Below are 13,095 nucleotides of genomic sequence, written 5' to 3'. Positions count from 1 at the left end.
AAGATAAAAATCTTAGTTCTAACATCCGTAGGTTGTAATGGTTGTAAGACACTCACGCTAAAATTTAGTTTAGCTCAATTTTACCAAAGTAAAATCTAGTAGTAGTAACTCGAAAATTGTGTTGTCACTGCCTTGGTGAGTAACTCAGGAAAATTTACGCCGAGAGTCCAACTTTTCAGAATGACTTCAGCCCTCAGCATTTTAGTTAAGAGATAAAGAATCTGTGTTTATTAAGTTTTGAGTTGATTTTGTAACCAAATCAAAATGTTTTTGAAATATAGCCTGATTAAGTGATGAACAAGCACAATGTTGCGAAACTCCTCGTTCTTTTTTCGATAAGTCCTGGAAAATTTCAATATTTACATGAACGGCGCAGAAACAAAACCTACAATTCACACCTCAGCACGACTTCTTTGTATACGTCTCTTTATATAAAAAGCAAAAGTCTTCTACTGAAATTTTTAAAAATTTCATCCCACCCAAGTTATGTAAATGACTATTGTTAATCAGTGAGCTTTTTGAAATATTGCGCCATTTTTCAACCAAAAAATTGGCAACTCTGCGAGCAACACATGACACATATTACAAAATTATGATGTTAGCTAAAAGCACTATGTACAACTTGAAAATATTTTTGCATTAGTCTTGGTTATTTGATTCCATCTATATATATTTCTAAGAAAATTGAATTATTTCAAAAATTTTAATAGTTTTCTCATCAATCGAGTTAATTAGAATTAGAAAAGTCGGATTACAAAATGTTCAACCGTCGATGCTGTTAATCAAGTTATCCGAATTTCGTGTAATATTGTGTTGTGTAGTGTGTTGGGATCTGTGACAGATTTTTATTTTTATTTTTCTTTCCACACAAAAAAAAAGAAGACAAGCGATCTAATTGTTGCAGGTTTTTTATTGTGATATTAAAACAGCAATCATTTGTGACATCAATAACTTTGCTGTAAGTGTTGAACATAAACATTTTACTGAAATTAAGGGAAGACAAATTTAACGTCCAAGGCAATAGGAACTTAAAAGTATAAAAGTGAATAATATTCACCACTCGCTGGATGAATTTATATCAACGTTGCCTGCCGAAAAGAATCGCAACAGAAAACGTTATTGTCGAAACCTAAATAACATTCAGAAAATTCGAAAACGATTCCCTGTAAAATAAAACAAATTCTGGCAATTGCAAAAAATCGTCAAAAAAATTCGCAGACAGTAAATATTTACGAGATTTATTTGATAGGAAAGTGTCACTTTACCATAAAAATTGTCGTAAAATACCATCGATTTTAGGCAATTGCCGAAGACAATTAAAAGTTACTATAACAGAAAGTCGTTGTTGCCGAAAACTATAAACATTCAGAAAATTAAAAAACGATTCGATGTTTTTGAACGACATTCAACAGGGCTGGTACAAAAATCAAAAATGTTCTAAGCCAGCGACAATAAAAATTGTTCTAAGTTACACCCCTGTGGAATGGTCCCAATTCGCTGAAAATTTTTTAATGAAAAAGCATTCCAATTTTACGACTTGACGAATTAATATTTACGAATGTGGACCAATGTGATTTTTTTATCTGAAATATTTCTTCTTCTTTTCGCAATTCGTTGAACCTCTTTTTCCAATAAGAAAACAACAAGAACAACAACTTAATGTGATAGAGAGAATGTTTCACATTTTATTTCATTATTATTCAGATGATCTACAAGTAAAATCTAGTTTGTTCACTGTTTTCGGGGACACGCATTTATATATTTTGCACAAGAGCAAATTTTGCTGTTTGAAAGTATTTATTCATATGGTTTTGTAAGCTGTTGCACGTTTGAATGTACATATTCCATGCGCCTGAAACTTGTACATGAAAAACGTAAGAGGCTGTAACGTGTAGCTAGAATGTTTTATATTTTTTTTTTTTTCAAAATAAGAACAACGTTACACAGAGAGAGGTAGAGATAGAGATAGAGAGTGAGAGTATAATTAGTGTATACTTTGTGCAGCGTTGTGTATACGAATACTCTAAGCTCGAAGGACCGATTTGCGAATAATGTAACGTACACTTTGAACGAACTTACACAAAAGCCAGTGAAACGCAGATTTTGGTTTTTTGTTTGGTTTAATTTCATTTGAAGACACTGTAACCACGTAAATTACCAACTCATTTGACCGATTACCAGCCCACGGGCACTTGTTAAATGCCTGAACTTGTTTAATTAAATTAATTTATCTCTGATTTTATTTTAAAAAAATCTTTGAAACGAATAGAACAGTTCTGATGATCCGAAATTTCCAATTTTTTCCCAGAAATCGGTTACATTTGCATTTAAAATGTCTGTCGATTTATTGGACTGGGTTTGCGGAAGGTAATCAAAATTCCAGATCATACGAATTGTTCTGCTCGTTCCAAAGTTTTTTTTTTACAAAAAGAATTAGAATCAGGTAGGTAGTCGGTCTACCAAAAAATTGTGTTCAAAGTGTCATACCCCAGGTAATACAGTGAACGACATCTCAAATGTCTCACTGTCAAATTTTTCTGAGAATTTTATTGTGTCATTGCAAATTCACAATGACATTATCTGAAAAAAATGACAGTGAGACATTTGAGATGTCGTTCACTGTAAAAATGTCCGAAGATGTCTTCCGGAATAAAATCAAAACAGTTTGGATGGGGTGATCTCTACAAAGCAGAATAGATGTGTGAAAAACATAAAATCTAACGAGGTGAGACTCGCAAGACTGACATATTTAGAAATTAGAAAAAGACCACCTGTGGCTGTAAAGCTAAATTAATTGTTGTGGCGCGACACTAATCAAATTATGACTTTGGAACGTTTTCACTTTACTTCAATGAATTTACGAAATTTCATCGTTGATCAATCTTTTTTCCACAGTCGAAAATCCAAATTCGAACTGAGAATCGTGTTTCGAACCTAATTGGTATACTGATGTCTAAGTAAGTTTCGAAAACGTCTCTCATAACATAGACATTCTTGAACTGGTACATACCTAACATAATCAGTAATCTGAATGAGATTCCATGTGGCGGTCAGAAATTTCTGTTTACTGACTCTGAATAATGCTATTTTGCGAAGTATACGTAAATTAAACCCGCTAATCTACATTTTATCGGTTGAAACCACGTCAGAATACTTAAGAAAAACAAGGCCAGACTGACTCGAAGAAGCCCGTTGACGTTTTACGAAGAAAATTTGTAATTTATTAGCCATCTAACACACAAAAATCAAAAAGTCCCTTCGGGCATTGTACGAAAAACAGAGCAAAATTCATCGAAAACAAAGTTTCCGACCATCGTATCGTATATGCCCTTTCCCTTTCGTAATAATTTTCGTTTAACCTAGTTTGTAGTCACTGAACTTGACTTGAAATCGAATGCAATTCATCATTATACATCAAAATCAGATATGAAAACGTTACAACGTTGAAATGGGACAAGTGTCGTTTAAATCCACGATTCGCAATTTCTAGACAAAACATCAAATTGTGTTTGCGTAACAGGTGTTATCGAGAAAAAAAAAACTCTGAATTTAAAAACTTCCTCATCCATTCTACTTTCACATAATTACTACCCCTTCCCAGCACCAGTGTTATTCATTAGTGATACTTGTTTCCGTTGCTATTTTTCATAATCGATTTGTGCCATGCCAATTAGATGAGTTCCCATTTTACGGTAAACCGTTTACCGTTCATCCCTTACCCCCACAGTTGAAATAACACTACACATGTTTAACGATTTTTACATACGATTACACAATTGACTCAGACAATTTCGTTGAGATTGGAGAGATTGTGATTTCATTTGAAATTATAAATCGATGCAAAAATTTACTGATGAAGAGGTGAAAATCTTACCTCTAGCAGGTAACTTTGTCTCTTCCGTGTAATTCATATTATCTGACACGGCTGTTTTTTTTTGTGCATCGGTCGCTACAGCTACACCGATAAAATTTTTTCGGAAGTATGTACGAAATGGCTGGCAGAGAGCTTCATTTCTGTCCTACTTTGGATATGTACATTCCAACGTAAGACAAGTATATCGTACATGTTCGACGTATAAACATACGAGTGATGCGTATAGTCACGAGCAGTATGTATGATTTTATATGTGGGACATGTCAGACGTTGGAAATTCCAACTTGGAATATACATATCCGAAGTAAGGCAGAAATAAAGCTGTGTGCCATCTATTTCATACATACTGGACGTATGTTGACGATTTTTTTTATCGGTGAATCTGCCATAGGTGAGACTCTTTCAACTCTTTCGTCAATATAGAAAATAAGAAATTTATCTACAAGAAAGATATGGTGTATGGAATATAGAAGTCAACGGCTACTAATGTATGGTTTTCACTCAACAAAAAGTACTCCGTGAGAGTGGTGTGAGAGAGCAAGCTGTCAAGTAAACAAAACAAAAATTCAATTTTGTCTCTCACACGGAGTACTTTTTTGGTGAGTGGAAATCAAGCATTAGAATTTGTACACAAAAAGTAAATTGTAAATTGTTTTTACATCAAACTTTGCTATATCAAGTCTTTCAGAATACAAACCTCCTCATGTGTCAGTACTTCCAATACTTTCTCAAATCTCAAGTCTTTTTCTTTGAATTTGATGACTAAGGCTTGATTTCCACTGACAAAAAAAACTCCGTTTAGCTAAACCATATTTTTTTATATTGTTTAATGTGTAAACGGAGTGCTTTTTTCGGAAGTGGAAATCAAGACTAATGCTCTATTCCTATACTTAGTTTTCTCAGATATATTTTTAAAACCGAAATCGAAATATATTTTACTCGCTGCACCCCAGGAAAATGAGCCATTACTTCATTGACATGTATGACCGTTTAATCTCATTTTACCAGAGCTGAGAAAGGAAAATAACTTATTTAAATAATAATTGTTTGGAACTTTATATTTTGCCTTGTGTGATTGCATTCCTTGCCTTCGACTCGGGCTGCAACTTGCACACTCGGCAAGTTCCAAACAAGGACGTAATCTACTATTAAAGTCTTTTGTTCAAATTCCTAACTAGTTCAAATTATTTTCAGTTGATAATAACTTCATGAAAGAAAAACAAATATGGCGAGTCCGGAAAGGCGCCCACCTCACGGTAAGTGCAAAAATAAATCGCATCGATTTTGTTGACTCGATTTTAAAATCAAATCATCAAATCAAAATAATTTGAAAATCTGAATTTTATAATAAAATAATCACGACGACGACAGTAGAATTTATAAGACCATATCTATGGCAGCACAACCACCACTACCATCGTTTTGAATATGAAATCATCGAAATTATATTTTCCATTTTTTTTTTTGGTATATTGATTTTCTTTCTTCACATTTATTGGGTTTTTCTAATGGCATGTTTACTATTATATCTTTTCTTGGTTGTGGTGTTTGCGAATAGTTTCGAGCGTGTAGAAAAACCGTCGACAGTGTGTAGAGTTTATCACCAGGACTTTTTTCACGGTCAAGTACAATGTTGTTTCTTTTGCTGCTTATTTATTATTTTGCAAACGGAATTGATTTTTATTTTGTGGTTTTGAATCAGTTGTAATTTGCGATTGTGGTGGTAGTAATAGAACGTATGTGCCGAATAAATTTAATCGTTTCTCGATATGTTCGGTGTAAGAGTTTTGTGGTCGTTTAATATTTACCTTTGTGAATTCCGACGGTTTGTTTTGTAGGTTCGTTTACTTTAAATGGTGCGACCTATAACACAATGTAAATACGAAATGCTGTTGCGTAGTTTCGCAATTGTTTTTTGATTCGTATTCGATTTATTATACATTTTCAGATTAAGATCAAAGAGGGTAAGAAATGTGTTTACCGATTGTAGTTAGACAAATTTTACTTTTGTTATATTTATCATGTCTAGAACAAATTCATTCAAAAATTCAGAATGTTCGACACGATGAAGTGGTTTGAATAGACTTAATTTGACGAATGAATCTGGGAAGCTGTTTATGAAAACCCTTTGAGTCAAGTAAATTGGAATTAGGTGAATTCATTGAATTAAGCGATGATTCTGTTGATGAATGTAATTTTTTGTTGGAGATAGGCAAGATTTTGGGTGTATTTCCACGGATTAATTTCAATATTGGTAGCGTGTTCATTATGATACCTCCATCCAATATACCAAGCAATTTGTGTGTAGGTGAACAGAGTTTCAAGTGGAAATTAATTTCATGCGAAGGCGTTAATTGTGTCCGACGATTTTTATTCAGACAAAAGCACCAAAATCAATGCGTTTCAAATGTTGAAAGTAAAATTTTGTGACAAAAATTCTGCAGTGAAAAATGTATGACTTCATCGTTACACAGCCTGCTCCCTATCTACATGTACCTCCTTAATGTAGCATGCTTCGTTATTGTGCAGGGACTATTTTCGGGAATACACACACATTTTCTTGAATTTTCTTACATTTTCAAGCTTCAATTTTCCCAAATTATTGAAAAAATATGGGAAAATTTAAGAAAATATGGGAAAATGTTTTCCTTGTTATTATCTACTGACAAGGTATGCAGTATATTTGGCAGCATATATGTGGAAAGTGTGTTTGATATCCTTATAACATCTTGATATTTTCGTAGAAATTGTCTTTCTCAATATCTCCAATTCAGGTTACTGTCAACCTCATACCCCATAAGCGCCTTTCCAATGTAATAAACACCATTCTGGACTATATTTAAATTCAAGGATGTTCTGGTATAATAGGAATCGGTGAGGATATAACAAAATAAATGTAAAAAAATATCGGGAAGTGCAAATCGAAGAAAATGAAATCGAAGTGAAAATTAGGATGTCACAAACTGGTAAAACCGGGAAACGGATAATATACAGTTTGCGCAAATGACCTTTAACTTTATACGTTATAAAGTGAAATTTATAAGTTTCTACGTCAAAACTTTTAAAGTCATAGGTTTACATGTCATACGTCTTTAAGTGATAAGTTCATAAGTTCATGTTTCATTTTCATTTACATTGCCTAATCACGAAAAGCATTGTACTGACAAGGTTCCAAGTTGTTATTTGAACAGTGGTCGGGTCGGGCTGTAACACCCCACTTATCAAATACACAACTTGGAACCTCGGAAGTAATATACTATTACCAATTCAATGACATATAAGAAAACGAAGCGATTCGAGTCTATATTTAATGTATGATATACACGCGCCAGGTAATGATTCCTAGAAATATTCGTAGAAATACTCTATAATACAGAAAAATGATATTAGATGGCATTGCTTCCGCCTCGCCTGATTAAACAATAAAAAATTTAACCAATAAATTTGATGATCAGATTCATGGCAATATTTCAAAGGTAGATTTAAAAAAAAGTCATAGAATTCGAGAACACTATTCATAGCGATGGCATATAATCATAAATTATTTCCAGTAAATTCTTTCCATTTTTAATCTTTTACTATGCTGGTGCATGTAATAAGGCTATTACATGTATAGGCAATAGCTTTTACATCACTTGCATAGTAAAACGTTATACTATACACGGGAAATAAAGTGATATCTCGTATCATGATGAATAAAAGTACCTCGGGCTACCGCCCTCGGATACTTTTTCTCATCTGGATACGAGATATCACTTTACTTCCCTTGCATAGTAATGTACTATAGACTATGCCAAAATGACTTTTTTTCTCAATTTTTTTTGCATAAAGTAGCTAGAAATTGAAAATAAAGATACCCGTGTCTCGTCTTTTGACGAAAAAACTTGAAACCGGAAAGATTTTCCACTTTATAAATTCCTGAAATATGTGATTTGCGCCATTTTCCACCCAAATTCCACATAAGGTCTTAAGTTTGCCACTTTACAATTACAGCAGTATTGTTCACTCAGTTCACCCAGTTTTGACTGATTCACTGAATTTTGTTTTGATGAAATGTCAAATCGCCACAGTTTATTAATCTCAAACAAGTTTGTGTCGAAAATTTGTAGTATTTCGCGTAAAACTTAGTGATTCAGTTTAAATTTCGTCCAGAAAATAGTTCCGAGTGTGCTTTTTCTATTGTTTTAAACAGAATGTAGGACAAATTTTCCGAAATAATTTTAAAGACGAATTAATTTGGTCAAACATTGTGGGTGTTGTGAAAATCTCATTTTTTAAAGCAATTTGGTGTCGATTATGCAATTCAGTGTTCAATTCCTTAAGTTTATGTGCCTAGAAATTCCCTGCAAAACGTTTCGTGCTAATTCAGTCGGTAAAATGTGAAGAAAACATGCAAAAATATGTTGCCATTCAGATAAACAAAATTCTTGACATGTCTGTTGTGAAGATAGTCGTAAGTGACACCACAAAACTGAAATTTTTTGTCCGTTAATTTAAAAAATGATTTTTTTGGCGGAAATGCTTTTATTTGAATGTGTGCATGATTCCGGTGAAATAAAATAGTTATAAAGTCACCACTATTGATGACCTTTAAAATGGCATCATTGGTTAAATATGATTGGCATAGTCTATTGTTGTCTTTTAAGTTTGTTGTCAGAATATGACTTTTCTTTTAATCTTGCGTTGATTGACATCCTACTGTAATATGTACTTTAAAAGGCTCACAGTCCTTACTCATATTATGACATAAATAAATAAATAAACTAAATAAACTAACTTTTCCGTTTGATATCCAATCTAAGTGTACCAAGGCAATATATGTTAGGTTATAACCAGTCTTAAAGTGTACACCTTTGATCGGAGCGAAATTACTATGTCAACTTTTTAAACGTAATAAAGCAACGAATATTTCTATGAATCATTACCTGGCGCGTGTATATCATAGTTATTACATATTACATATAAGTAGACTCAAATTGCTTCGTTTTCTAGTAAGTCATTAGACAGTTTGCGCAAACGACGTATTATTTAAAAGTCAACTTATAAATTTGAAATTATAAGGAAAGTTTACTTATAGTTTCCAGCATATAAGTTTACTTACGTCATTTGCGTCATTTGCGCAGACTGTCTATTGAATTCGTTTTTTAAATCACAAAAAAATTATGTCGCCGTATGACGCATAAACCTCTGACTTTAAAAGTTTTGACGGATAGACTTATGACCTTATAAATTGCACGGTGTATGTAGTCGACTTATAACCATCTGACTTATAACTTATAACTCCAACACTCATAACTAATAAGTTCAGATTTATAAGTCGACGTATACGTTATACGTTCATTTGCGCAAATTGTCTATTAAACATTCACAAAACGGCAATCAATCCTCTCTATTATATATTTGAGAGAGACAAATGAGAGCATCAAATATTTATTGTGCTGTCGTTTGCTACTGTACTTCCATGATTTTGTTGTCCTTTTAGTGTTAGTATCGTGTGTCGTTGAATGTAATAAGATTTTTTCTTTTCATTTTAAACTAAATAAGTCCATGGTGGATCACAAGAACATCTTGAAACTTTGGGTTTTGACTGTGATTCACACGAATCGAATCAATTTCCTTCATTTATCATTACATGCCAAAGGACTGTAGAGAATGTTTTTGTGTTGGAAACTCACGTTTCGTACGTACATTACACATATCCCCAAAAATTTTGCTGTACATTCACATACCAAATGGAATACGTCCAATATTTTCTGGTCGTGTCATAAATTGTATTTGTCGTGAATAAAGCGGTTGTCTATTACACTTATACTTTCCTTTCATAATAACGTGAATATTTTTCATGTTAAAATATAAATTGTGTACACCATGTACAACACGCTACACTCTCCGGCTCTATGTACAATCAAAGGATACATATAAATGTAATATTATTGTATAATATACACTTTCCCCAGCATACAGCATAAAATATCCATCGGTGCTTTTCATATAACATGACAATACTCCTAACGCGGTCGTATTACAACAAAAAAAATGGAAAAGAAGAACGAACTGTACATAACGAACTTATATAGTAAAGGAAGTAAAAGCAATATAACCCTGATTAGGGAACGGGTAGACGATAGGCGAAGACCTTGAGAACATTCTCACCCAAAAAAGAAAATTGTGTACGATTCTAAAAATACCATCGAATCGATGGACGTGAATTTTGTTGAAGTTATTTATCATTGGTATGATACACGTATATATATAGAGACATGTAAAGCAAACAAGTCTTTATGTGATTGTATCAATATGCACAAAATATGAAAGTTTTTTTTTGTTGTTGTGTGTGAGATGGAAAATGTGTTATGAAGGAATTGGTGGAGTACAAAGAAAATATCTGGAGAGATTTTTCCAATAACAAGTTCGATTTGTCGAAATTAACAAAACAAAATTTTTTCTTAAATTGAATAGTCAAGCGATTATTAACATATATTACTATAACACCTATGTGTTTTCGAGTATAAATAAACTGTGCAAAGTTACGAGTCATAGTACGACTGGTAAAAATTTTCAAGATAACAAAGAGTTACGATTCATGCCATGAATTTCGTGAAATGCTACGAATCCTAAAGAGCTTATAATCATTGATATTAATGTGACACTGAAAATACAATTGAAAAAAAAAACTCGTGAAGACTTTTCGATACCGTAAAAATGATGTTTCAATGTGCGGGAGTTAAATAATGGAAACGCTGGCGAGTCTGGTCAGGTCACTTAGGTTTCCTCGAGAAACACCTCTTTTCAATAGTTATGAGAGTAGTTATGAGAGTAGCTCCTTTAGAATTGAAATACTCGAGAGGAATCGCAATTCTTCAGAGTTTAAGAACCCTCGAAAATTACGTCCTCGACGACATCGAGAGCTACGATACATCCACTTCACGTTGTTATTAATCTGACATTCATATTACGATGAATTGGAATTTCCCTTTTTTTATGCCATTCATTACAATGGTTTATTTTTGTCATCAACTTGTACCAAGGTCGTGTGCAGACGAATGTGTATTGTACATTTGCTGCCGCTGCAAATTTTACCGCTTTTTGCTTGAGATGCAGACACATTGTTTTCAATTTGTTTTTCATCTATCGATGTCCCTGGTGAAAATGACGACAACTAGCTCTCTGATTTGAATTTCCCGGCTAGTTTCAATGTCTCTAGGTAACATTTGAGCAATCCTTTGCAGTTCGTTCCTTTGAAATGAAAATTTATTTTTTATAACCGTCTGGGCTTTACGTACACCCTCACTCCGAAATCGACTTTCACCCGCATTCATTCCATGATCCACGTAAACATCTAAAGGACAATTTTTTTCCCCATCGAATGTTTTCATTTTTCATTGAAATCGGCTTAGTGTTTTATCAAATATTCTTTTACGAATACACAGTGACACATGTCCTTGTTAACCTTGTCTGCAATGTTGTTTTCTTTACGGTATTACTATCTGCTTTGACTGTGGGAGACGAGACATTGAAGGTTTTTCCAAGTAATCTATGATTTGAGTTTGCAAAGTGTTTGATCTAATTTTTTTTCTCTTTTGAGATTTAATTTAGTTTAAATATTTGCGTCAATCAAGTAGATTATTGGATGCAGGGTCTATTTCCAAGAATTTTTTTTCTATTGTTCCCTGCAAGTGCCAGAACTATAGAACCTGTGAATCAGGCCCTAATTGCAATAATCAATTGTGGGAGGTAAAAACGACATTTTTTGATTCAATAGTAATTTTCCCCAAGCTTTTTCCTTCAAAACATGAATTCAGTATAAGTTTTTTGAAAACCAACAAAAAAATTAGAAAACTTCTTTTTTTTACAGGGGAGGAAGTGATGAGAAGTAGATATTTTCTCGACTGAATTATGATCAAATGAAACGTCAACAAAACGCAATCCTCACATGGCCTTATGAGTAGTGAAAATAAGATTAATCAAAAGTAACACATGACAAAATTACGTTTTGTTTACGCTTTATACAATGGCAGTTTGGGAGAGAAATATCAGTTTTCTTCCCTCTTTTTTGACAGTGGCGAAAACAGAAATTTCCTACCTTTGTTTTCTTTTTGAAAAATCGTGTAACAAACTGATGTTTTCGTTTCGTGGAGAAGAACGATTAATGACACCTCGCACATATGAAAAACGATGTGGTCATCTCTGCAAGAAAATGTGAGATTCCAACTCGACCGATTCACATACCCTCGCTTCACTCTTTTTGAATTTTTTACTTTCCTCTATCGGTAAACAAATAATTATTTCTACTAAAACTAGCCATACACTCGACTTAAATCCTCAAGCAAGATCATATTTTTACATCTTCTTATCTGCTCAGAGAATGTGTAGAGTTCTGAATCTGAATATCGCCGTTACTAACAAAGGCACTTGCATGGACTGAACACCACTGAGTCGAGAAAGTGATGTATTTTCGAAGTTTTTAGTGCTGATCGGGCAGTTATTCAATTCTTGTATACGTCGCATGAGGCGCTGGCAATTTAACCTCGCATCTACAGCTATTCATTAGACCCGTACGAAGTACTGGAGTCTTATAGGTTTACGCATACGTTTGTAACGCGTCGAATTGGACTCCCTGAGTAAGGGGAAACCGATTGTGGTTGTCCAGAGATGCCAAATCAGCGAGAAAAAAAATGTCAGTCTGTTTGTCTGCACGATAACTTGGGTAAAACACATCCGATTTTGAAAATTCTTCTTTTCCCCGTTTAATAATGTCAAAAGTTCGAAGATGGTTGATTTTGGATCGATCCCTCCCGAGCTGCTGCATCAAATGAAAGATATTTACAATACCGATGGACAAAAAAAAAGTTTATAGAAATCGGATGACCGACTCGTGTCTATATTGCCTCCGGCAATTTATTTATATATGATAACAAGGCAAAGAGCGGATAATGTAAGTGATTTTAAAGGGCGAAGAGCTTTGCAGTAGAGAAGAGTATGAAGTAAGAAAAATAAAGAGTTTCATTAAAGGCTTTTGATACGAATAGGTGTTTCGTACGGGTCGGCGTTAGCTATGTTCTTTTATCGATAGCGACGATAAAAATAGTGTCAAACTCTGTGTAATATGGTTCTTTGTGTAGTAAAATGCATGTTAAAAAAATTGAAGTACAAGATTCGAAATCAATTGATTAATAGTAGATTACAGCAGAGCCTATGTAAATGAGTAATACATGTGTGCG

General features: G+C 33.5%; 1 protein-coding gene across 2 annotated transcripts in view; it reads left to right on the top strand.

The window, feature by feature from the left end:
- Window positions 1-619: 619 nt before the first annotated feature.
- Window positions 620-13,095, top strand: part of LOC119067417 (histone deacetylase 4) — an 81,406-nt gene continuing 68,930 nt past the window's right edge. For both annotated transcript variants that reach the window (XM_037170380.1, XM_037170379.1), the window contains exons 1-2: window positions 620-958; window positions 5,069-5,130. In XM_037170380.1, the coding sequence (XP_037026275.1) occupies window positions 5,100-5,130 (31 nt within the window). In that variant the 5' untranslated portion in view covers window positions 620-958; window positions 5,069-5,099. The remainder of the gene's footprint in view (window positions 959-5,068; window positions 5,131-13,095) is intronic.

This window comes from Bradysia coprophila, assembly GCF_014529535.1.
Source record: "Bradysia coprophila strain Holo2 chromosome X unlocalized genomic scaffold, BU_Bcop_v1 contig_12, whole genome shotgun sequence".
NCBI classification, from domain to species: Eukaryota; Metazoa; Arthropoda; class Insecta; order Diptera; family Sciaridae; genus Bradysia; species Bradysia coprophila.
The sequence above is the reverse complement of the archived record's forward strand: the minus strand, read 5'-3'. Positions and strand labels throughout refer to the sequence as shown.